At 42.9% G+C, this 26760-nt stretch overlaps 1 protein-coding gene, 1 long non-coding RNA gene and 4 other non-coding genes across 6 annotated transcripts; 4 read left to right on the top strand and 2 right to left on the bottom strand.

Moving 5' to 3' along the window:
• Positions 1-3149: 3149 nt before the first annotated feature.
• Trnat-agu lies at positions 3150-3222 on the top strand. The gene has a single exon. It is a non-coding gene; the product is annotated as a tRNA-Thr (tRNA).
• Positions 3223-3781: 559 nt separating this feature from the next.
• Positions 3782-9405, bottom strand: LOC124190298. Its single transcript, XM_046582924.1, has 2 exons — positions 7923-9405; positions 3782-3982 (listed from the first exon to the last, which is right to left on the bottom strand). Exons 1-2 carry the CDS (start codon positions 9403-9405, stop codon positions 3975-3977), a joined length of 1491 nt encoding a protein of 496 aa, XP_046438880.1. The 3' UTR covers positions 3782-3974.
• Positions 9406-9438: 33 nt separating this feature from the next.
• On the bottom strand, positions 9439-11370 carry LOC124190142. The gene is made up of 4 exons (XR_006872857.1): positions 11056-11370; positions 10005-10094; positions 9868-9939; positions 9439-9799 (listed from the first exon to the last, which is right to left on the bottom strand). It is a non-coding gene; the product is annotated as an uncharacterized LOC124190142 (long non-coding RNA).
• Positions 11371-11989: 619 nt separating this feature from the next.
• On the top strand, positions 11990-12062 carry Trnat-agu. Its single transcript has one exon. It is a non-coding gene; the product is annotated as a tRNA-Thr (tRNA).
• Positions 12063-12473: 411 nt separating this feature from the next.
• Trnat-agu lies at positions 12474-12546 on the top strand. The gene has a single exon. It is a non-coding gene; the product is annotated as a tRNA-Thr (tRNA).
• Positions 12547-12957: 411 nt separating this feature from the next.
• Positions 12958-13030, top strand: Trnat-agu. Its single transcript has one exon. It is a non-coding gene; the product is annotated as a tRNA-Thr (tRNA).
• The last annotated feature ends 13730 nt before the right edge of the window (positions 13031-26760 follow it).

The raw sequence follows: 26760 nt of genomic DNA, 5'->3' as shown, positions 1-26760 counted from the left end.
CTTGACAGATGGTGTTGATTTATTCTTCTTTCTTGTTGAGTCGTGCTGTCTTCCCGGTACTGAAGCTGACCGTCTCAGGAGAGAGAGGACAGCGTGTTGAGGGTCTTTCGGAGAGGATTGCCTTTTATCCAGCGGTGAAGCTGGCCTTTCCGAGAAAGAAGGAGCAGCCGCTGACTCCGGTTTGGAGTCAGGCGGCAGAAAATTGGCGGATGAATCCAGCGACGAAGCTGGCCCTTCCGACTGAGAGAGAGAGGCCGCTGATTCCAGCTTGGAGCCCGGCGGCAGAAGATTGGCGGATGAATCCAGCGATGTGGCTGGCCCTTCCGACAGAGAGAGAGAGGCCGCTGATTCCAGTTTGGAGCCCGGGTGCAGAAGTTTGGCAGTTGAGTCCAGCGATGTGGCTGGCCCTTCCGAGGGAGAGAAAGCAGCCATTTTCTCCGTATTGAAGTCAGGCGGCTGATGTTTGACGGATGAAACTGGATCTTCTAGAACTTGAAATGTGCAAGAAGATTTGATTAGTTGTGAATTGTTTGGTTGAAGTTGTGAAGCGTCCAGCGATATAGCTGGCATTTCCAAGAGAGAGAACGCAGGCACTTGATCCGATATGGAGTCGGGTTGTGGATGAATTCCGACTGGTTCATCCACGAGGAGGCGTGTGAACTCTTCTTTTACTTCGGTTTGCGGATTGTGGATTGAGTAGCGAGGGACGTCAAGAAAGCTGAAGCAATTCGCAGCAAAGACCGATGTTGCTGTTGGCATCGTGATGGCTCCTGTTGCCAAGTTTGAGGCTGCTGAATTGGCCATTATTAGCTGCATCATTGGGTCTCTGTAATCTTGCATACTTCTGATAAGAGACCCATGCAACCTAATCTTTTCTTCTGTCTGTTTTGCCTCGCACTCCTCTATCTTTTTCTTCGCAGTGTTGAGTGCGTGATCTACTGTAGCTTATATTGTCTTTTGAAAGGCTTGTTCGTGATCGAATTCCTCTTGGGGCGTGGGCTACTGCTAGGTCTCCTAAAACGCCAGGTGAATAATTAGTAAATTTGTAGAATTGATTTAGAAGCATACATTCTGCTGACAACAGTGAATACGATTTTGGCAAATCCATGATCTCGTTCTTGTAGTCGTTGATTTTGTTGATCCATTTGGTGATGTGTTTTAGGTGGATGCTTCGAAGGGAAGCGTGAGTTGGAGGAGTCATTCCTTTTTGTTTTGTTGTAAGAAAGATAATGTTAAGTTGTTTCGATAAATTTATGAATGGGCAAAGCCTGTGTTTGAGTCTTGATTGCTTGAGGGGCTGATTCAAGTTTGATTGCAGCGCCTCTTGTGGTGTTGTTTGCTTGAGTGGCTGCTTCAAGTTTGACTACAGCGCCTTTTGCGGTGTTGTTTGCTTGAGTAGCTGCTTCAAGTTTGACTGCAGCGCCTCTTGCGGTGTTGTTGGAGAGCGGAATGTTTTCTGTTCTCCTTCCTTCCGGTAGACGGCGTGGCGAGTGGTGGTCGGCTAAGTTTTGGCTCGACCCTCGTTCACCTTTGGAAAGCTGAGTTCCTGTTTGCTACTGAAAGGAAAATTGTTTTGAAAGTTTGTTCGGAGTTCGGCTGGATTGCCTATCTCCTTGGGTGATTGACTCAATTTAACACAAGGGTTTGACGAGAATTGTTTGTTAAGACGTGTTTGTTAATTTACTCTTGGAGATGGTGTGCCAGCTCCTTGAGTTGTTGCAAGATATTTAAATAAGGGAAATTTGAATTTTGTTCGATAGAAGGGAAGTTGTTTCCGGTGTGTCTCCTCTTCTCAATGGTGTTCTTATCTTGTAATCGCTGACTGAATTCGTTCTTTCTCTGGACTTCAGGCCATGATGGCGAGCCTCTACTCTTCCTCCTTTGATCTGGCTAAATCTTGAAAATAGAAAAGAAAAAGGAGCTTCCGACTGAAAGCTCCGCGAGTTTGCGGAGGGCGAACAGAAGGAAATAATTTTTAATTTGCACAAGAATTCAAGTGAGAAAGAGTTTTGGTGAAGAATGATTAACGAAGTCCACGAAAAAAAAAAGAGAATCTTAAATTTAAGAAAAAAGGGAATTTAAGATTACAAAGGTTTAAGTTTAAGTTAGTTGTTACAGAAGAAAGTTTAATTGAAAAGATTTTAGATGAATGAGTTTACTTTTAAATTAAAGAAAGAGAAATGACAAAGTAGAAGCTACAGCTGAGTGTGTGTAAGTGTGTGGCGGCTCAGAATATCTGACGCCCCAGGCCGCCATGCGGTTTCGCCGAAAAAATGGTGATGGCGGTCGGACGATTTTGTTGAAATCCCACACGTACATACACTTAACTAAATTTCACTTTCGAGTTTGTTGGATAGTTTAGAGTTTAGACAGTAAGAAAGAGAGAGAAGGGGGTCCTTTACGAAGAGGACCCGGTTCAAATTAAATTTCTTGCCGAATGGTGTTTTAGTTTGTTTTAAGCTTTAAAATCGGACACACAAATTGACGGTTACAAGAATTAAGTACGAGGGACCAAGTCCGGTCCAACTTAATTAATGTCTCCGGTTCGAAGGACCATGTTCGGAATAGTAAGCCGTGTCTACTTACGTGCCGAAATATGTTTAGTTTAGACGAGTTGAATGACACGGGAAGATAGATGTGTGTCCTGATTCTATTGTATTAAGACTGAGCGTGACAAGATATGATGTGAGAGTGACTCTTGCAAGTGATGATAAGAGAGAGCCGGGGCCCGACCCCCTCCAGAATACTACATTAACACCAGGGGAGGGGGGAAAGGGCACAAAGAAAGAACTGATAGAATCGTTAAAATAAGATCTATTTTAGCGCAGAATACCGTTAAATTGCTAGTTATAATGATTATTTTCTTGGTAGTCTAATTTTGACTGCCTACTCGGGCACAATTCCAAAGGTATTTTCCATGCTGAAATTTAAACACCAAATCATAATAACTAATTGTGCAGCATGGATCTGCTCTTCCTAGTAAGAGACCAGGAATCGTAGTATCGTTGAAAATCTCGTTGATATTTTTGTAAATTGTTCTTTGTGCTGTGTAACAGTTGGGAACTTTAAAATAAAGGTAATCAATTGTAAAACTGCTGTTGTGACGTCATGACCACTTTTGAAAATGTTGTCCTATGAAGCCGTTTTGTGGTCCTATGGCTTAGATGGCAAAGCGCCTGCCTAGTAAGCAGGAGATCACGAGTTCGAGTCTCGTTGGGACCTGTAAGAAATGTCATCATAATCATCCCGTGTTTCTCAGAATTCAGAAAAAGAACTGATAGAATCGTTAAAATAAGTTCTATTTTAGCGCAGAATACCGTTAAATTGCTAGTTATAATGATTATTTTCTTGGTAGTCTAATTTTGACTGCCTACTCGGGCACAATTCCAAAGGTATTTTCCATGCTGAAATTTAAACACCAAATCATAATAACTAATTGTGCAGCATGGATCTGCTCTTCCTAGTAAGAGACCAGGACTCGTAGTATCGTTGAAAATCTCGTTGATATTTTTGTAAATTGTTCTTTGTGCTGTGGAACAGTTGGGAACTTTAAAATAAAGGTAATCAATTGTAAAACTGCTGTTGTGACGTCATGACCACTTTTGAAAATGTTGTCCTATGAAGCCGTTTTGTAGTCCTATGGCTTAGATGGCAAAGCGCCTGCCTAGTAAGCAGGAGATCACGATGTGACGGACCGCTGTCCGCTGAGGACAATCAATCACGAACACCGTAGACAGCGAAGAATATGTATTCTCGACACGGAATCACGGTACAAGGGAACACGCGCACCTTACAGTCGATTCGATTAAACTCAAAATTAACCACAAAAAACTCTCGATTCGCCGGAATGTTCCGGCCTCGTTGAAATATCTGGATCGACTGGCCGCTCGTTTTCTTCTCCTCCCCCGCCACCGTTGCCATATCGCGATTTCTTTCATCACCTGTGCCGATGCACAACAGTCCCGCCCGGCCGATTACGCATCTGAAAATAGACAAAGTTTTACAACAGGGCGGGTTAATTCAGAAGTCGCAGTTTTGACAGAGACACGTCTGATGCGACCATGTTCTCCCGGGAATAGTTTTGACACGGTTCCAGTAAGCCATTGTCCGCGTCGAGTGTTCTCATCCATGATAAGCACTCGGTTGCCAACGCGGAGTGAAGGGGTTGCTTGATTCCATTTCTTCCGATCGATTAGGTTTGGAACGTATTCCCGCATCCATCTACGCCAATACTGATTTACAATAAATTGTGACTGCCTGTAGCGTCGTCTGGTCAAGCCACAAAACGCTTCTTCGACATCTGGCGGATAATGGGGATGATGGCAGCCGAGAATAAAATGATTGGGCGTTAACGGTTCCGGTTCGGACCGATCACTTGATACATGCGTGAGAGGGCGAGTGTTGAGGAGTGACGCAACTTCCTTTAATACAGTCAGCAACACCTCGTCATTAACGCTGCGCTCCTCCAGAACAGCGCGCAAAGATTTCTTGCTTGAGCCGACAAGGCGCTCCCACGAACCACCAAAATGCGGGCCTGATGGCGGCGAAAATTTCCAATTGATTCCCCGATCGATCATCTCCTCGGTCACCAGCTTTGAGTTGAGGTTAACAATTCCTTCGCGCAGCTCCTTCTCTCCCGCAACCAGATTGGTCCCGTTGTCCGAATAAATGGTTGTAGGATGGCCACGATCAGCAATAAACCGCCGCAGCGCCATCAAAAAGGAGTCGGCGGAGAGAGAGTACACTAATTCCAGGTGTACAGCACGGGTTGAAAAGCACGTAATGAGAAGACCATAACGCTTTTCAGTGCGTCGACCGATCACGGTGTTAAAAGGTCCAAAGAAGTCGAGACCAGATGTTGAAAAGGGTCGAACGAATGGCAGCAGTCTTTCCTTAGGAAGACTGGCCATGATGGGTGGCCGGGGCTGTGCACATCTACGTCGACATTTGACGCAACGCGCCAAGGTTTTTCGAATGGACCTGCGACCTTTAGTTAAATAATACTTCCTTCTGACAATTGAAAGAGTGTGTTCTACTCCCGCATGATTAATTTCGTTGTGAGCATCAGCAACAATCAGCGAGGTCAGACGATGATCCGAGGGAAGAATAACGGGTTGTCGCGCGTGCTGTGGCAGCTTGGCATGTTTAAGACGGCCATCCACCTTCATTAGCCCGTCCGCAGGATCGATGTAAGGACTCACATTACGAAGGACGGAATCTTTCGGAATTAGCTTTCCACTTCTGAGAGCGATGATTTCTTCCGGAAACGCCTCCTCGGCGGCAACAATGATGCACGTCCGCATTGCTTGCTTTAATTCATCATCAGTGATTGGCGAATCCAAATTGGCTCCTTTGCGCAATGACAAGGCTACATCGCGCTTTAACCGAGCAAGACCATCTTGACTATCCGCAATCAACTTTGAAACGGCTGGCAATGAGGTTTTGACGGGAAGGGAGGAAAAATCTAGGGCACACACTGACAGTGCTATGGATGGGTCAGGATCTTCTGCTTGGTTGAGTGACACAGTAAAAACTTGTGCTGCTGACAACTGCGACTGGGACGGGCCGGTAAGCCAACGACTATTGGATGTGAAGCAGTCAGGGGTGATGCCTCTAGTGCAGTCGTCGGCCGGATTATCCTTACCAGATATGAATTTCCACTGCTCGGGATTAGAGTGACGGAGAATTTCGCCAATTCTGTTGGCCACGAAAGTTGGATGCTTGTGATGTGAAGAATTTATCTGGTGAAGCACGATTTCTGAGTCAGTTCGGTATTCGATGGATGATATCGGGATGCGCATTTCTCTCATGATGGATTGCGTCATTCTGATCGCTAGTACCGCCGCTTGTAGCTCGAGCCTGGGAATACTTAGGATGCTGGTGGGTGCGATGCGGCCCTTCGCCATAACGAAATCGAGGTGCATTTTGCCGTGACAGGTTGTCTTTAGGTAAGCCACAGCTCCGAACGCAAGGAGAGATGAGTCCGAGAAAACGATGAGGTCAAATATGCAATCTGCACGATTCTCGTCACTCGACCGAAAACATCGCCTAATGGAAATTTGAGAGAGAGATGACAATGAGCTGGCCCATATATTCCACTTTGCCAGAATGCACTCTGGCAAAGGCTCGTCCCACCCAATCGGCTTCTTATAGGGGGAAATTCTTGACCGTAGCTTGCACGTTTCTTGAAAGAGTAGTTTTGCATACGTAATGACCGGAAGGCAAATTCCTAATGGGTCAAATTCTTTTGACATCGCCGACAACAACTCCCGTTTCGTCGTGATTGGAGGCAGCTCTTTAACTCTCAATTTGTAACAGTCGCTGTTGCAGTCCCAGGCGAGCCCCAAAATGTATTCTGTCGGTAAGGCGCCATAATTTAAGTCAAGGATCGATCCGGCCCGGTCTTCCGCTGCAATTGTTTCTAGGACCCGTTTAGATGAGGACGCAAAGCCCGTTAATTTAAAACCACCGATCGCCAGCGATTCTGTGACGTCCTTTGCGAATTTTATGGCTTCCCTTTCGGTTTCGAACGAGTCACTCAAATTATCAGCGTAAAAATTTTGCTTTATTCGCGATGCAACTTCGGGATATTTTCTGTTTTGATTTACCGCATGCTGCAAGACCCAAATGGCCGCGGTTGATGCATGGACTGCCCCAAATACCAAGGTCGTCATTTGGTATGTCTTCAGCGGTTTATTGCTTCCGAATTCGCGGAAGACAAATCGTTGGAGAGACTGATGTTTTTCTGGAATTCCGACGCGATGATAAAAGGCCGCTATATCCGCAGAAAGCGCAAAAAGACATTCCCTCGACCGTAGCAGCACTCCTATTAGCTTTGGGAGCAACGGCGGCCCACGGAGAAGTTGGTTGTTGAGCGAGACTTGACAAAAACTTGCAGCACAATCCATAACCACTCTGATTTTCCCTGGTTTGTTCGGATTTTCAACGAAGTGATGCGGCAAATACCATATCATTCCTTCCGGCTTGTTGATTGCAGACGAGTCTACCTTTACAGCGGTGCCGGAATCAATAAGCTTTTTTACGATTAGATTGTATTTGTCCGCATAATGTTGGTTTTCCGGCAGCGAGAGACGTCGTTCCATCCCATAATACCTAGACACAGCCTGTTTTCTATTATTAGGGAAGACAAAGCCTTTTGAGCGTAGAGGGAGATCCACCTGCCATCCGCACCCGATGAAAATTACTGATGATTCGAGCACGGCAATTACTTGAGCATCTTCGGCCGAGGTGATCGTGGGAGCATAAACATCCGTACCGAAAGACTCGGTAGAGTGAAATTTTTCTACGAGATTACATAGCGCTTCATCATGGGAAACTGAGTGAATGTTGACATTTACTTTCTTGCTTGGCCCGGCCACAAGAAAATTGGGAATTTTTCCCACCACCGACCATCCAAATTGAGTCAGAATCGCTGTAGGGCCGTCATCTTCAATTGATTCCCTAATCTCTTTTTGAATATGGGCCGAAAGTTGGTCCGCTCCAATCAATACACCAACTTGAGAAGAGTCTATTGCTGGCAAATTCAAGTCTGCGAGATGAGCCCAGTATTTCTTCAGTTTTGGCCAATCGATTTTTCTAACTGATTTTTGGAACGAGAAAAGCTTCACTGATGGGAGTTTCGTAGTTCATTGATGCAATGCGGAACGAAACGACCTTAGAGTCGATGGTGATTGAATCATTGAAGTTACCGAAGCGAATACGAAAGGTGGGCCCAGTCAAATTTAAAGTTTTTGCGAGAGCGTTCGTAATGAGCGTGGCCTCGCTCCCCGGATCTAATACCACAAATGTTTTGGCGACGGACTCATTACCTTTTACAGTGACGGGTAGGATGGCTAGCAATACGGGACGTATGTGGTTTGGGTTAGGTGCACGAATCGTTAAAACAGTTAGAGATTCGTTACCTTGAGTTTTTGCAGACGGAAATTGGCGATCGGCTCCGTGTAAGAGAGTGTTGTGCGCCTTTCCGCAGTCCTTACACTTCACGTCAGTGCGGGAGCAATTTCTTCCGTAGTGGCCTTGTGTCAAGCATTTGAAACAAAAATTGTTGTCGGCGCAGAGAGCTGCTCGTTTGTTGACCAACATTTTCTTGAAAACGTTGCAATACTCGAGGCGATGACCAGGATTGGCACTGCAGGCAGGGCACTGCGGAGCTGCTACTTTTTCTTGAATTCCGTTCGTCAACACAGTAGGTCCACGATAATTACTGCTACCAGGTTGACCATAGCCGCCTTGCTGCCGAGGGTGAGTATTATGGGCGGGTTTATTAACGACATCTCCGGCCACGGAAAGTCGAATTCCACGATACTCTTCTGCTCCGACAGCGATATCAATCCACTTGTCGAAATCTCGTAGCGATGGTAGATTCGGACGAAGGGAATATGCATATTTTCCCCAGTCGATTTGAAGCTGAATTGGAAGCTTTGAGGCGAGCGAGGAGATGACGGTTGAAAACGTAAATTCCTTGGAGTGCTCAACGGAAACGCTTGATACGGCATCACGGACATCTGCCGCTAAAGTGAAGAGCGAATTAAAGTCTCCGGTTTTGAAAGGCTGGACTTGGAGAAGGTGCTGGTTATGCGCCTGCATTATAAGACCTGGATTTCCATATTTAACTTCCAATTCATTCCAAGCCGACTCAAATGCATATGATCCGTTGAAGATGTGGCCCATCCTTTTCCGAATATCTTCCGTAATGTTGTCTTGAAGGCCCAGAAGCTTGTAGGAGTCAGGGATGTTTGCGTCGCGAACGGTGGCGTGAATACCGTGCGCGAATCTTTGCCATTTTCGCGGATCCCCGTTGAATTTTTCGACGATAATCTTTGGCCAACGACTTGGCGGAGCGAATGTTGCCGATCTTTCGGTTGTTTCTACGGGTCGTAAGTTTCCGATGGTATCCATATTGCGCTTCGGTGTGGAGGAAAGGATTGGGTTTCCTTGAATCGATCCATCGAGCGCACCAGCCAAGAGCTTTTCGCGCTCGATTGCCATTTTAATATCTTCTTCTTCTCTCTCGCATTGACGTAAAAGATCATCCATCTTGCGGGAACGTTCGACCTTTTTCCTTTCGAGTTCGAATTCAAGTTCAATTCTTCGCCGTTTCGCTTGATTGGCTTCGTTAGGCTCGACTTGGTTATTGATGCCACCCGCCGAGCCCAAATTTAATGGGTTGATGGGAGGATCGTCCGGCGGAGTCCTGCGAACAGGTCGTTGGTTTATTTCATTATGCTCTGGACCGCTATCCTGATCTTCTTCTGTTCCATTGGATTCAGTCGGGGAATCCTGCTGCAGAGCTTGATCAACATTCGAGTCTTCAACGAACCATCTTTCAAAGCGCGGGTTAGCGCCGGGTTGTAAATACCCTCCAATAGCAAGCCGTGCTTGCATATTTACCGCAGCAACGCTTTGGATGTAGTCCTCTGCTGCCGCTCTTTCTTGATCATCCAGTTCTCCCGCGACGACGTACCGCTCGTTAATCGCCGTGATACGCTCTAGCGCAGCCTCAAGATCCGTTGACAACACCGCGAATACAGCTTGCGATGCCCGTCTGTTAATCATGCTGTACACTCGCGTAACGAGGTTCGTGTGCTGGCGTTTTGTAGTGGTTCGAAGCCGGAACAAATCCGGGGCATTCATTAATTCCAGGTCGGCCATGGCGTCGGAATATTGTGGACGTACGTCACACGGACCGTGAGTTAAATTTTTCAGAGACTTTCGAGCAAGGCGTGTTCGAAACGAGGGACTGTGTTCGTTGCCGTACGTTCGTGTTCGTATGTTCGATCTGGGATGATAAAAACAATTGTTAATTATCGAAACGTAGAAGCAATTTGTTTGGGTCAGTATAGATACCCTTTCGGACGAGAATTATTCGAAACGAGTATGTGTGTTCGAGGGCCGTATGTTCGTTTTCATATGTTCGATCTGGAGGTAAAAAGGAATTATTAATTATCAAAATATAAGGCTAACAGATTTCGTGAACAGTATACCTGTACACCGTTTCGGAATAGAATTGTTCGAAAGTCGAGACGAGTGCTGGTTGTGTTCGAAAGTGGATTGTTCGTGTTCGTAGGTTCGACCTGGGTAGGTTAAAACATAATCTTTTAATTTTTAGGTAAACAAGCGAATAATTTCCAGTAACATAACTTAACGGGGATGACATTTTGCAATTATTAAAATAATATAAAAACAATGTGCAGTTATTACAGATACGAGGCCAGCGTGTTTGTAAAAAGGGTCAGAGGTGGCAGCCCCGTTTATCTTGTTTGAAGCAGAATAACGTAATATAAGTAAAATAACGGGCCACCGAAAACCACCCTTCAATGTTTTCTAAACATTGCCGAAAAAATAAACATTCGCATTAAGCACATATGCGTCTACCAATACAAAGTATTTAAACCCACGGTTGACTTGCTTATATACCTTTCCCGAAAACGTTCGCGATCGCACGGCCATATTCTTTCTCGTCTCCTCGAAAGTTCTTTCGATGCCCTCATTTTACTATAGAAACGGGATTTCAAATAAGGTAGTCGTTATAATGGAGATAGAACGTCATTGAAAGAAGAGCGATCCATGTCCTGTTGCTATGCCGCGATTAGATCCCCCCATTTGATGACGAACAGCTTCATCTCCCATAAATTAATAAAACATTGGGGAAAACTAATCAGCCCAGATAGGGTAAAAAGATGAGAGAAGACGACCCTTCCGGGATGCTATTATTTTGTATGTTAGAGCCCCACAAAATGTCCCTTTGTATTAAAAAATAAAAGGGAAAGTATATGACTTAGCATAAAAGAAACTTAAATGAATTGGCCGTAGACTATTACAACGGGGAGGGGAGGGGGGGGTAAGGATAAAGAAAGGATCGGTGGGAAGAGGTGGGGTTCGAATTTTTTTTTTCTTTCGCGCGACGAAATAGATAAAGAGAGGGGGTAGGGTTCGAAAAGGGGCCTCGTGGTCGTGACGTGAATTTCGGTATCGACGATATTTTTGCTCGCTCAGCGTGCGTTCACACCCAATATAAAAAATTCGTTGACTTACCCACGATGAAAATTTTGCCACGTTAGGAAGACGTACAGGTACGTGAAGTTCGATCCCGGGTTTCGGCACCAATGTGACGGACCGCTGTCCGCTGAGGAAAATCAATCACGAACACCGTAGACAGCGAAGAATATGTATTCTCGACACGGAATCACGGTACAAGGGAACACGCGCACCTTACAGTCGATTCGATTAAACTCAAAATTAACCACAAAAAACTCTCGATTCGCCGGAATGTTCCGGCCTCGTTGAAATATCTGGATCGACTGGCCGCTCGTTTTCTTCTCCTCCCCCGCCACCGTTGCCATATCGCGATTTCTTTTATCACCTGTGCCGATGCACAACACACGAGTTCGAGTCTCGTTGGGACCTGTAAGAAATGTCATCATAATCATCCCGTGTCTCTTAGAAATCAGAAAAAGAACTGATAGAATCGTTAAAATAAGTTCTATTATAGCGCAGAATACCGTTAAATTGCTAGTTATAATGATTATTTTCTTGGTAGTCTAATTTTGACTGCCTACTCGGGCACAATTCCATAGGTATTTTCCATGCTAAAATTTAAACACCAAATCATAATAACTAATTGTGCAGCATGGATCTGCTCTTCCTAGTAAGAGACCAGGACTCGTCGTATCGTTGAAAATCTCGTTGATTTTTTTGTAAATTGTTCTTTGTGCTGTGGAACAGTTGGGAACTTTAAAATAAAAGTAATCAATTGTAAAACTGCTGCCTAATTGTGCAGCATGGATCTGCTCTTCTTAGTAAGAGACCTGGACTCGTAGTATCGTTGAAAATCTCGTTGATATTTTTGTAAATTGTTCTTTGTGCTGTGGAACAGTTGGGAACTTTAAAATAAAAGTAATCAATTGTAAAACTGCTGTTGTGACGTCATGACCACTTTTGAGATTGTTGTCCTATGAAGCCGTTTTTTGGTCCTATGGCTTAGATGGCAAAGCGCCTGCCTAGTAAGCAGGAGATCACGAGTTCGAGTCTCGTTGGGACCTGTAAGAAATGTCATCATAATCATCCCGTGTCTCTTAGAATTCAGAAAACGAACTGATAGAATCGTTAAAATAAGTTCTATTTTAGCGCAGAATACCGTTAAATTGCTAGTTATAATGATTATTTTCTTGGTAGTCTAATTTTGACTGCCTACTCGGGCACAATTCCAAAGGTATTTTCCATGCTGAAATTTAAACACCAAATCATAATAACTAATTGTGCAGCATGGATCTGCTCTTCCTAGTAAGAGACCAGGACTCGTAGTATCGTTGAAAATCTCGTTGATATTTTTGTTAATTGTTCTTTGTGCTGTGGAACAGTTTGGAACTTTAAAATGAAAGTAATCAATTGTAAAACTGCTGTTGTGACGTCATAACCACTTTTGAGATTGTTGTCCTATCAAGCCGTTTTTTGGTCCTATGGCTTAGATGGCAAAGCGCCTGCCTAGTAAGCAGGAGATCACGAATTCGAGTCTCGTTGGGACCTGTAAGAAATGTCATCATAATCATCCCGTGTTTCTTAGAATTCAGAAAAAGAACTGATAGAATCGTTAAAATAAGTTCTATTTTAGCGCAGAATACCGTTAAATTGCTAGTTATAATGATTATTTTCTTGGTAGTCTAATTTTGACTGCCTACTCGGGAACAATTCCAAAGGTATTTTCCATGCTGAAATTTAAACACCAAATCATAATAACTAATTGTGCAGCATGGATCTGCTCTTCCTAGTAAGAAACCAGGACTCGTAGTATCGTTGAAAATCTCGTTGATTTTTTTGTAAATTGTTCTTTGTGCTGTGGAACAGTTGGGAACTTTAAAATAGAAGTAATCAATTGTAAAACTGCTGTTGTGACGTCAAGACCATTTTTGAAATTGTTGTCCTATGAAGCCGTTTTGTGGTCCTATGGCTTAGATGGCAAAGCGCCTGCCTAGTAAGCAGGAGATCACGAGTTCGAGTCTCGTTGGGACCTGTAAGAAATGTCATCATAATCATCCCGTGTCTCTTAGAAATCAGAAAAAGAACTGATAGAATCGTTAAAATAAGTTCTATTATAGCGCAGAATACCGTTAAATTGCTAGTTATAATGATTATTTTCTTGGTAGTCTAATTTTGACTGCCTACTAGGGCACAATTCCATAGGTATTTTCCATGCTTAAATTTAAACACCAAATCATAATAACTAATTGTGCAGCATGGATCTGCTCTTCCTAGTAAGAGACCAGGACTCGTAGTATCGTTGAAAATCTCGTTGATTTTTTTTAAATTGTTCTTTGTGCTGTGGAACAGTTGGGAACTTTAAAATAGAAGTAATCAATTGTAAAACTGCTGTTGTGACGTCATGACCATTTTTGAAATTGTTGTCCTATGAAGCCGTTTTTTGGTCCTGTGGATTAGATGGCAAAGCGCCTGCCTAGTGAGCAGGAGATCACGAGTTCGAGTCTCGTTGGGACCTGTAAGAAATGTCATCATAATCATCCCGTGTCTCTTTGAATTCAGAAAAAGAACTGATAGAATCGTTAAAATAAGTTCTATTTTAGCGCAGAATACCGTTAAATTGCTAGTTATAATGATTATTTTCTTGGTAGTCTAATTTTGACTGCCTACTCGGGCACAATTCCATAGGTATTTTCCATGCTGAAATTTAAACACCAAATCATAATAACTAATTGTGCAGCATGGATCTGCTCTTCCTAGTAAGAGACCAGGACTCGTCGTATCGTTGAAAATCTCGTTGATATTGGAACTTTAAAATAGAAGCTCCTGGAACAGGGCGCCACTTTAAACCTGGATATGGCGCTAACAACGCTCCATACATCCGAGGCCACCCGGCTTCAGGCGTCCACCATCAAACAGGCCGGCGCACCTACCATCCACCAGCTAAAGACTCCTGCAGGAAAATTACCCATGGGCAAGCCTGTCATTTAACATCGCGATCAGCAGCGCGGACGTCCAGCAGCTCGTTTGCATACGCCCGGAACTTAGCCGTATGGGTGTTGGAACTGTGGGTCAGCCTCTCGTCACGCTAAGGAGGATTGCCCCGCCTTTGGCAAAGAATTTCAGGGTGCCACAAAACGGGCCACTTCCAGGCTTTGTGCACCAAAGGCAGCAGTTAAACCTCGGAACCTGAGTCGGCTGGCAGCATCACTATTCATTCCATCGTTCCTGATGACATGGTCCAGCTTGGCGTCTCCCCGGCTTCCAGCAGCTCCAATATTTTCATCAGTGTGATTCCTTACTCCGGGGCGTCAAATTATGCCATCCCGGCCGCCATGTTCTGGAGCCACTTCAAACACGTTCCGTTAATGGATGGCGTACCAAACGCAGTCACGGCCACCGGGGTGGCGATTTCTTCACTTGGTCACTTCCCTGCCACGTTGTCATGGTCCAGCGGATCATCCCTCTCCGTGGCCACAACTATCCATATCCTACGAGACCTTCAACATCCCGTACTCTCCAAGGCGTCTCAGAAACAATTCGGCATGCTACCGGCTCAACATCCGCATTTGTGCGTGTTAGCTGTGGTTACGCCTCCGCCTTTGCCAGCTTCAACTCCCATTGATGACTTCATGGCTACATTACGCGGTCTTATGGCGGAATGCCCTTTGATTTTCGATGGAGTGTGCCGGCCTATGCGTCACCGGCACCCACGCCAGGTTGTCGCCCCCTCATAAGCGCGCGTTTTCCCTGTTTAACAGAAAAAACGGAGCGCGGGATGGAAATGGGGGGGGGGAGAGAAAGAGACACACACGGGCAAAAAATAAAAACTGTTTTCAATTTAAAAATGAATACATTAATTATGACGCGAAAAATCTGAAAAATAAGAGCATTGTTCAGCTAGTGAACTTCTTCATTTCAGAGTGTTCTGCGTCTTCCTAGCTGTACCCGTTCTGTAGTTATCCCCCCTTAACCTTTTTTCGACGCCAAAGTTATTTTGGCTGTGCTTGACTGAAATTAAAAGTACAGATTGCTGAGGATGTCTCAAACCACTCAATTAAAAAGAAATAAAAAATTCCTTTTTTTACTGTACTTTTTTTGCTTTTTTGTTTTTTGTCCCGTCAGGAAAGTCCCGTTCGGCACTTCAGTCACCGAAAAACGGCCAAATTTCCTAGCGACTGCCGTCCGCCGGGACAAAAAAAATGTTTCGTTCGCGCGAGAGAAAAAAAGGGATGGGAGCGGAAAAAAGGGGAATTCTACTTTTTCGTTTTTGAACTTAAAATTCAACTGAGATAACATAAATAAAAAAAATTGAAAATCAGACCTGATATAAGCTTAACGCAGGCCAATTTTTTTTTTAAAGTTGCATTTCCCTAGCTCTAGCCATTCAACTGCAAAAAAGGCCAAAGTGGCCTAATTTGCATAAGGTCCATGGTCCGTCGGATTCCAAAGACTTTTAGAACCAGCTCAAAGTACTTCAGGAAATGTAAACAAACATCTGAAAAAAATCAGAGGTGTTTTCATTACTTTTAGCTATGTACATACTAAATTTGAAAGCATTTGGTTAAAAACTGTAGTACTGAGAGGACTGCAAAAACAGCGTTTTTGCATAAGGTCCTCTCGGGCTTCCAAAGACTTTCGGTAGGTACTCTACTGCACTGAGAAAATGGTCGAGATTCCTTCGTATGACCATTGGGTCTTCTCTCGGTCGTGGCTTGGCACCATTCGCATTGTCCTCTATTCTCAACGAAAATAGGATGATGGATTCCAACCTGACTGAAGCGTATTTCATCTGGCACGCTCAGTCTATCTTTCCTTCTTTTGGCACCGGGCTCTACCGAAAGTGGAATCTCTTTCATTAATCTTGCTTCTGGAGCATCTTCTTTGCGGCCTATCTCAGCGTTCAGCCCGTAAAGTAAAAGAGAAGTAGTCACGCTTCGCTTGAATTCCAAAAGACTTAGATATCTTTTGTCCTTCAGGAAGGTTTTTCCTTTCTGGTTTTTCATCGTCTGGAAAGAAATTGAACAGAAAATTATTGAAGCTTGGCACTCTGTCAATAAAATTTCTGAAATTACCACCAAATCGCAGTAAGTAATCCAGCTATTCACCATACATGTTTCCTTGAGGGAGTAAAAGAGACGGTGCCACTATTGTTTGATTTGCGGTCTCTCTCGTAGTAGGAACGCAGCTGGTTCACCGTGTCTACACCGCCCATGTTATCAACGTAATCGCCAATAGCTTTTGGACAAGACTTTGTTCTGAACGAACCATAGCGCTTCTTCCTTTGCACCTTGACGGCCTCTGAGCCGTGGAAGTTGGAAGCGACCCGAAACGGCTTAGTGTCCTTCCAGATGAAAAGACCCTTTCTTCCTGTTCCTGGTTCACCGCAAAACTTGGCCACAAATTCGTCCTGCGGAAGGTTCGATTCGTTGACCGTAAAGATGGGTTGCCCCACTCTGGTTTTAAGAATCGTTCCAACCGCATTGATCCCCCTTTTGTCGAGTTCGTCCAGGAGGGAGATGCTCGTGAAGAAGCGATCAAAGGCTACTCATGTCCCTTCTTTGCCAAGGGCTCGCAAAGATCAAGAACTACTCCTTCCACCATCGTAAGATTGGAATCCTTGGGCGTTTCACCAATTCGAGCTCCATGCTAGATCTCAAACTTATAGGTGTAGCCTCTACTACAGCATCGACTCCAGATTTTGAAGCCGCTTTTGATGGGTTTGCCCTTCATCGTTTGCCGAAGCATGGATCGACCTTTAAATTCCACTATGGCTTCGTCTATACTTTGCCACCTGGGAGGCCGGTGACACTCACTAAATTGCTTATTGAGTACGTGTACCAACGATCAAATCTTATGAATCGGATCCTTTCGCACCTTCAACTTTTTATCCTTGTCTGATTAACCATGATCAGCGCAAGCCAAGTGTTTTGAAATGAATTTAAAACGCTTACGTGTCATTGCTTGATGAACGATTCCAAGGCCGTAACCAGAATCCGGCTGCCTTTCCCAATACATCGACAGCTCCGGCAAACGATGATATCCCATCAAGAACTGTACTCCAAGGAACGCATCAAGTTCATATCTGTCGACTTAACCTCCAGGAAGCATTTCGCTAGATTGCCTCCCTTCTGGTCTGCCTCCAAATCTCCTAGATGGTGGATTGCCTTTTTCAACGTAATTCCAGGAGTCTCGGATCCGTTTATTTGTCTTTTCTAGCAAAAGATCAAAAGTTTGGAATCCGCCAAGCATAGACCAAAAGAAGTGGAGATTACTAATCTCAGATTAGTATCACACGGATGGAACTTCGAAAATACGGGGCCCACAGGTTCCTTTGCAGTAAACGGGTAGGAATACTGCCGGTACTGTGGCTCCTGATTCTCATTATCATTCTCTTGGTAATCTTCTTCCACATCAGTCCAATAGCTCACTCCCTTCCAATGCTTGTTGAAGGCTTTATGGTGTGCGATTAATTTAGCATCGGCCTTTCGTTGCATTCTAAGCTTCACCGCATCTGAATTAACCTTTTTAGGAGCCATGGATGGATGTCCTTTAGAAATGCGAGGACCACGATGTCTCAATTTCGCATTGGTCAGTCCGATTTTTTTTCGAGCGAAGTAACGAGTCACTTCGTCGTCGGCAACTTGACCGTCAGAAGAGCACCCTACCTTGGTGGTTGACCGGGTCATTCTTCTCCTCTTTTCAGGTGGCGAGGAACCACCTTTAAGATCAGCATTTGTGATTTATTTTTTGTTGCCTTCGTCGAACCATCCGGATTAAAAGCCAGGCGTTCCAACCTGACGGTCACTTTCCGCAAATTGAACGCTGACTTAGCTTTAACCGGAGGTTCTTCGTTGGCAGTCTCTTTTTCTTTTTCGGCAATTGGTTCCTCCTCACCAGCCGGCCCCTGATCAAGAACCGGCTCCCTTTCAGGCGCCAGCTCCTGACCAGGCTCCTCAACCGGCTCCTCGGCGGCAACCGATTCCTCTACATTATTTTGAGCCTCATCTCCGATATCAGTATCGATGGACGGCTCTTTATTCCCAGCTTCTCGTTCCTTTGCCTCTTTTAATTGCTGCCTTTTTAATACAGCAGCGGCGGCGGCATTCTTGGCTGAATTTTTCACCGCTCTCGACTTTGCATATCTTACGTCTCTCTTTTTATTTTTCGCCATTTTTATCAATCTGAAAATACAGAATAAAAAAAAAGGCACGATTAGTCTTTGTGAATTCGCCAAAAGGATATCGAATTGCCTTACGTCCTAAGCCTTATATGACGGTCTTATTCTATCATGCAGGGGGAAAGCATGCACATGCAGGAGTAACCGGGGCTGATTCTTATCCAGCGCCTTTCACCGCTTTTCGGAGTTTCCTCACGAGACAGCAGTAATCAACGCACGGATAAGAAAGTACAAGAGGCTTTGTGTAAAATGTAATTACACGGGCACTAATAGCGCCTCGAAGACTTCAAAATCAATTCAAAAGAACCGTTGGACGGAAAGAAGTTTTGCTACGGAGGAAATGAAACTACAACTAACGCCGAACCGGACAACTTCCCATTCTGCGTCTTCGTTCCATTCCCCAAAGCTCCCCGTCGATACCAAAGTTTTTGCGTCGAAGCTACTAAAGAGAGTTCGCGCTTTCTTTTCGCCTCTTTCGCCTCTTTCGCCTTCCCTTCGATATCTATCCAACCACCGGCTTCAAATTCACTTGAACCCTTTTTTTGTATTTGAGGCATCGCGGACACTTAAGTCGCGCGGCATCCAGATAGGTATGAAAATAAATAAGGAGCGTAGGGCGGAAAGGAGCTCAGCTACGGAGGAATGAAACTAAAACTAACGCCGAACCGGACAACTTCCCATTCTGCGTCTTCGTTCCATTCCACAAAGCTCCCCGTCGATACCAAAGTTTTAGCGTCGAAGCTACTAAAGAAATTTTGCGCTCTCTCTTCGCCTCTTTCGCCTTCCCTTTGATTTCTATCCAACCGGCTTCAAATTCACTTGAACCTTTTTTTTAAATTTGTATTTGAGGCATCGCGGACACTTAAGTCGCGCGGCACCCAGATAGGAATAAAAATAAATAAGGAGCGTCGGGCGGAAAGGAGCTTTGCCACGGAGGAAATGAAACTACAACCAACGCGGAACCGGACAGTCCCAATTCTTTGTCTTCGTTCCATTCCACAAAGCTCCCCGTCGATACCAAAGTTTTTGCGTCGAAGCTACTAAAGAAAGTTAGCGCTTTCTCTTCGCCTTTTTCGCCTTCCCTTCGATAAATATTCAACCACCAGCTTCAAATTCACTTGAACCCTTTTTTTTTGTATTTTAGGCATCGCGGACACTTAAGTCGCGCGGCATCCAGATAGGAATAAAAATAAATAAGGAGCGTCGGGCGGAAAGGAGCTTTGCCACGGAGGAAATGAAACTACAACCAACGCTGAACCGGACACTCCCAATTCTTTGTCTTCGTTCCGTTCCACAAAGCTCCCCGTCGATACCAAAGTTTTTGCGTCGAAGCTAGTAAAGAAAGTTAGCGCTTTCTCTTCGCCTCTTTCGCTTTCCCTTCGACATCTATCCTACCACCGGCTTCAAATTCACTTGCACCTTTTTTTTAATTTCTATTTGAGGAGTCGCGGACACTTAAGTCGCGCGGCACCCAGATCTCTTTGATACATTGCATCCGCCTGGAGGGACATATCTGGCGGAGACTTAAAAGTCCCGACGGTTCGCGATCAAAGGTTCTCGTGTAGACTTCGATCGGAGCCGCCTGACGTGCCAGAAATGTCCCTACACCAAAACCACGTAAAACACGAGAATGGCTCGTACGAATCGTTTGAAACTCTTACCCTCGATCTACCGTTGGACGATTGACATATGTTGAAAAGGCGATTCAATTTTGTGGGTATATCATTGAGAAAACAGCTTAAGTGTGAGGCACTTCGTCTGATTTTAATTTCTCTTGTCTGCCTACTGAAAAGCCGTAAATTTTTTTGTGCCGACGGTAGATAAAGGGTTAAAGTACCCAAATTTGCATATAGCTCTATGGAGCGTTCCCAAACTTAGGGCTCAAGTTAAAAGTTAACCTTCCCTTAATTGCAAAAATCTGAAAAAATCAGCATATTCCTACATACTATGGCTACAACCCAAAAAAAAATTCGTCGCGTTCCAACGAAAATTAGATTTTTGGGAACGCCGAGAAAAACGCCTTTTTCCATAAGGTTTTCTCGCGCGTTCCCAAACTTTGGGTAGTCACTGTATGTGCGTTGCGTAACAAAACAAGATGGACATTTAAACAGTGGTCAGTTCTGAAATCGGATGAGTATTGAGACAGATACTCGTGGTGCAAAGCTGACTATCAGAGAGAGCTGCGCCGTGCAAAAAGTCGAGCGTGGCAGAAAATGTGCTCGACCAATCCGTCTGGCCCTGAACTATTCTCAACCCTTAAACTTTACTCCGGCAATTCTAATAGCATTGCTCTGCCACCCACAATCACTATCAATAGTGAGTCAATCTCGGAACCCGGTGCAGTTATTGACAGCTGTGCTAATCATTTTTTTTAAGTGAACCACCATCTCAACCAAGTCACACCTTAGTGTCCAATTTTGTTTCTAGTGCGATTCTGGGTCAGTCCGGACAAGCTCCTCCTCCAGTTACGTCATGGGAAGTTTCAGGGGCGATTGATTCTTTGAACCCTAAGGCCACCCCTGGCCATGATGGTCTGTCCATGGTGATTGTTAAAGAATGTTACCCGGTAATCGAGCTGCACCTATTATTTATATTGAATGCATGTTTACCTCCAGTATTTTCCTGGCAGCTGGAAAACTGCCAAGGTGGTTATCATTGGAAAGCCTAACAAGATCATTACATCATCCTTAACAGCTTTCGTCCAATCAATCTTGTCAATAACCTGGCAAAAATTCTAGAAAAAGTTTTTCTGTCGCGACTTCAGTGGCACTCCAGTCATCTTAGGTGGATTAGTGTGAATCAGCATGGTTTTTTGCCAGGAAAATCTACTGAGTCTTCTGGTCATGCTCTTATATCCTTTATTGAAAAAGCGCGTGATGCTAAATAAGTCACAGCAGTCGTTTTCCTCGACATCAAGAGCGCATTTGATGCGGCGTGGCATCACGCCATACTTTTTTCCATGATCAAAAGAGGCTGTCCATTGTATCTTGTCCGGCTTGTCCCTTGTTTTTTGTCATGTCGGACCGCTATATTGTCGCATAATGGCTCCATCAAGGCTCACACTGTTAACCTAGGTTGTCCGCAGGGAGGAGTTCTTTCCCCGTTTCTCTGGGCTATCCTCATTGGTGACGTCCTCAGGCTTTCGTTTCCGTTCCTTCACATCATTTCTGGCTATGCTGATGACTTGAACATCGCCTCCTCTCACAAGATTCCTGAGGTAGCCACGCACACCAACTGATGTGCAATGCAATTTCTTTATGTTGTTCTCAGTCAAAGATGAGCCTCGATGCTCTCAAAACTGTCCTATTGCTTTCCAAAAACAGTGCCCAACTGCATCCCACCTTAGCATCTCAATCAAAGACATGTTGATTCAACCATCGACTTAAACGGTCTTCCTAGGCTTTACTCTTGATTTGCGGCCACTGATTTGACTGATTTGCTCTCACTTCAACGCTAAATCTGTGGCTGCAAGGAAAGTGTTTTTGTTGTTAAGTTGCCCGTGCGCCTCTTGAGGCTTGGACAGGAAACGTATTAAGTTCCTCTACCTCACTGCCAGCATCGAACCAATCTTGCTCTATGGCTGCTCTGTTTGGGCCCAAATTCTCAACTCAAAAGCAGGGATCAAGAAAGCCAGATCCAGCCAGCGCATCTCACAGCCACAATTGCATGGTGCATTCAAAACGGTGTTGACCGAGGCCCTCCTTTTTTTAAATGCAGCAATCCCTATTGAATTAAGGGTAGCAGAAATCCCCTCGGCGAGATTCAGAGCCAGCTTAAACGAGTTCTCGTCCGCCTCTCTCAAATGGCTTTACAAATTCTTTCCCTGTGTCGTCACTCAAAATAGAATTCACCCTGCTAGCCATTTAACGGCGTCAACATGCCAAAAGACATGAACAACATGAAGAATTCTGCATCTTTTGGCACCAAGAAAAAGACTTTAGCTTGATATTTAGTATTTTTGTATATGTTTTAAAAAGCCTTATTTAACACGGCGCATATGAGGGAAAACGGGTGTACCTAATAAAGTGAACGATACCGTAGCACACTGGGGGTTAATCCTACGACAATTTTGTGTGTGTAAAAAATGTAGATCGTCATTAGATCTACTCAGGAAAAAAAGAAAAAAAAATCTAGCCCAAGCCGTTCGGGTAGTATTTGCACTTTTTCTGAGACACGTAGTGCCATTAGAATGCACTGAAAAAAGTGGGGTGTATCTAATAGTTTGGTGGGTACTGTATATATAATTTATATAGTCTATACAGTATATTTAAAAACAAAATGGACTCTAATTAATAATTTAACACGTCCAGTATTTATTTATTTTGATTGTATAAAAAATTTACATAAAAAGTCGTTAATTTCTTCAAGATTAAGATGCAATAACGTTATAATTACCCGAAGGGTTACTGGTCAAAGTTTCGTTTGCAGTATGGTTTACATTGGTATGGTTTTTACATGGGCACCCTCAGTTCTCGTAACACTACACAGATGGCTTTTTGCAGTTCTCGTAACACTACACAGATGGCTTTTTGCAGTTATCGTAACACTATATAGATGGATGCACTAGTTTTTGGCAATTATTGATTGCAATCAACAATTTAATTGCATTTCAATGGCAGTAATCGGTAGCTTACAATCTATTTTGAAAATTTGGCTGCAATCGATTCAGGCGTTTGATCAAACGGAGTTCTTGTTACTTTTTGACAGAATTTCAATAGCTGTTACAGCAGACGATAATACAGAGACATGTGACAGCTGACAGGGATATAAACGTAACGTGACAATCGACTTGAAGCCCGTATGATAAAATAAAATTGATAGTCAAAGTAGTAGTCTACTGTGTTCTCTGTCGGTTATAGTTCAAAACGAGTGTTATTATTTCGTAATCACCAACTATAGCGACTATAGCTGTTGGAGTAATATTGTACGATAGAATATAAGTCACTGTATGTTATCATTTAAACGCTATCAATCTCCAGTAAAAGAAGTGCTGATAGGTAGTTACTTACATTTAATTTTAACAAGATCCGGTGTGACGTGGGGTGGCGGGGCGAAGCCTCCGCCGCACCAAAGTCACGCCTTACCCTTACGCCGCGCCATATCATATTGAGTTTTTTGGAATTTAATTTTTATTTAATGTTTGGATAGAAACATGCGGAAAAATGCTTTTCATCTCTTTCTCGATTTCTGCGTATTACATTCTTCCGGAAACTAAGGGCATAACATTTTTTTTAAATATTATTTATTACTCTTAATAATACCTTTATAACAGAATGTTATTATTATTCTATAACTATTCTATAGCTGCCTTTATAAAACTATACCAATACTACTATACCAACTAGTATACCCTTAACATTCCCTTCGGGTACCTTGCGGCGTACGTTCGCTGCCTACAGTAACATAGAGTACACGACAATGCGTACAAGATTTAGACTATTTCTGTTGTTGTCTGCTGGCTCTAAATCGTGTACCAAGGTCCATAAGCCCCTCCCCCTATTGGGAGGAGTTGAGCAAATACACGGTAGATGACACGATATAGACAGTATGCGTACACAGTGATGCGAACACGATATAGACTGGTCCCTATCCTCTGATATACTGTCAATACATTCGGGCAGTACTGTCAAGAGTTGCTACCAGTTTAAAAAAACCTCCTGTTACAGAAAGTCGGTTTATAAGTAGAACAGAACAAAAAACATTTAATTAATTGCATGTACAGGGAAAAATTTTTTAACAAACTTGAAAACTTTGAGCACTAGTTAAAAACACAATAAGTAGACTATGGTAGTATGGTACCATACAAACCTTTTGATTAGAACTCATGCGGTTTAGAACTCCAAGATTCATTTACAGACATAACTCTAACTTCCACTACAAAAAAATTATAGCCACTGCCCTGAAGTCGCATAAATTCACGAACTTTATTAATCCTTCAAAATCACTGTCAGTTGTTAGTCGTAGACGCCAAACCAAACGTTTTACACCACTTCCATTATCCTTCCCCCATCTAACGAGTTGGGAATACCGAACGCCAGATGGCGAAGTTGAAGCCTCGATTTTTCTTCTGATTGGCTCTTGCCCGTGGAAAGGATAGGGAATTTTGCAGATCCCCTCGCCTTCATAGACCAGAAAAACCCCGTTTAAATTTCCAACAACGTATAATGGAAAAAAAATGATTAATTGCGTTATTTAAGAAGCATTATTTTCACAGTCAACTGAATATAATTAAATAAGGAAAAGGAACAAATACGTATGCTGCATACACATTTCACAGATTCAACATTAATGTACACCTTACATTAGTGTAGAAAAAATACGAATTCGCGCATTTTTAGTAGGGGAGAGTGGGGAGATCTGGCTCACGGGTCGGTTGGCTCAATTGATTTCTTGATGTGTTAGAATTACAATAAAATATTGAAAATCAGGAGATGTAGATATTAGTAAGGCGCATCTTAAAACCAAATTTCATGGTAATACGACGAACAGTTGAGGAATGAAAAATAAAATAAATTTTTCGTCTTAAAATTGGGTCGTCCTACCTTGACTTTCGAATCAAATATCGGCTTTCCCGATTACTTTAAAATTATAAAAGAATATGGAAAATATTCTTCGTTATATCCTCTTTAAACCTGTTTAGTTTGTTTTATATTTACAATAGTTTAAGTAAGAGATATTCAAAAATATACAAAGACCCCTTTCTTGTGATGGCGTCGGCCACACAGCGCCGGGGCTTTTTGGCTTACATTTGAAAATTGCATATAATAGCAGTAAAATTATTTGTGTTCCACTTTTTTGGTGTTCTTAGTCAACTACCACACTTATTTAACCTTTTTTATTGATATTTCGTTGGTGGGTTGCATTATTGGGTATTTTTTTTTATTTTGAATTTCTACTGTCAGTCAACGGTTTTTCCGTAAGAAATACAGGAGCCAAGAGACCCCGGCGGTGTGAGCAAGTATCTGGGGCGGGTTTGCTCTCTTTTTTTAATCGGCAATAACCTAGTCTTTATTTATTTAGATCGGATTTAAAAAAATCACCATTTAAAATAGAAATTATTTTATATTTTTAAGATTTGGTTGATCTAAATACGTTCGAAAATAAGGGAATGGGAGCTAAGAGAAAATTAAAGTGAGCCAGTATCCCCACTCTCCCCTAATTCAAAATTAAAATAAAACTGAGTTTTTGCCCATTTAAGGAATAGTATCAGTGACAGAAAACTTTGAACTAAAACCACACAAACGATGAAAAAGATGCACATGTGTTGCGAAAATTGGTAGAATCTTCGCTGTAGAGAGCCTCGAGAGAGCATTCTAGGACTAGTCCTGTGAAGTAGGGGAGAACGGGGTCATCTTGGACAAAATTTTTATTTTTCAATTATTTCTTTTTGTATTTTTTTTTTATGAAATATTTTTGACATGCATTGTAAAGTATCCTCTTGTCTACCTACCCTATTTTTTATTTATTTTTCCGTTTGAAAATAAAGGAGTTGTAACAGGTTTTACAAAGTCAATTTTTTGTACCTAGGCTATGTATGAGATTGGACAGTGCTAGTTAAAGGCAGGTTAAAGACACAATGATCCATGACAAAAAATTTTAAAAAATATTTTCGAATTCTCCGTTCATTCTTCATAGTCATCCACGCTAAAATGGATAAAGTCGTGTTAAAAACTTAAGAGTTATGAGTGTTTTTGAAAAGAGGGAGGTAGATTGGACATTTTATAGAAATTCGGGCCCTAAGGCTACTAAGCTAATAGTTAGCGTTGTCCAAATACACCCCCTAATATGCTGTTCAATCCAACCCTACGCTTTTTTGTATTTTTCTTATCTCTTTTGATATACTCGACATTAAAATGAAATTTTTGCGGTAAACATAAAGGAATGAATACTCTAGTTAAATCTGTAATTAGCTTATTAATGTGTTATTTTTATGTAATTTTATTGCTATTGAAATGGGGAAAAAATTAGGCCTACATCAAACACACCCATTATTTTTATTTTGTGATAAAATCCAAAATATCCACCCGATCTCAATAAAAAGTTGATCCATGATGTAAAACTCTAAATTCTAGTCTATATAAAAAATGAAAAAATAAAATTTTCTCTTATGAACTGAGGGAATTATACATTTGTTCAATATAACCCGTGTCCAAGTTGACCCCGTTCTCCCCTATAAGAAGAAACTGTGTTTCAAAATAAGTCAACCGAACGTACTGGACATAAAACTGATTGAATAATTAAAAAGTGTGCTGGAAAATCCGTGGTTAGTTTATAAAAAGTTTTTAAACCAACAAGGAATTCCGGATATTTAGGAGGAGAAATTTTTTTTAAACTTTAGATGCTTCAGCGTATTTACTGGCTGGTGTGTTTCATTGTATCCTTTTGTAAAATAATAGAAAACTATTATTACCTACAGCTACAGAGCTACATATAAGTATGAAACAGAATCAAAGGCCTGCTTATATTGTGTAGCAATTATGACTATGTTGACTATAAGTCTGCATCACAGTCAACCGTTTTGGGCTTGTGTTTATACAACTCCTGGAACGTGGGGCTCTCGATGCTATGGGTTCTTGTTTTTCCGC

The sequence above is a fragment of the Daphnia pulex genome, chromosome 3, assembly GCF_021134715.1.
Source record: "Daphnia pulex isolate KAP4 chromosome 3, ASM2113471v1".
NCBI lineage: Eukaryota > Metazoa > Arthropoda > Branchiopoda > Diplostraca > Daphniidae > Daphnia > Daphnia pulex.
The sequence above is the reverse complement of the archived record's forward strand: the minus strand, read 5'-3'. Positions and strand labels throughout refer to the sequence as shown.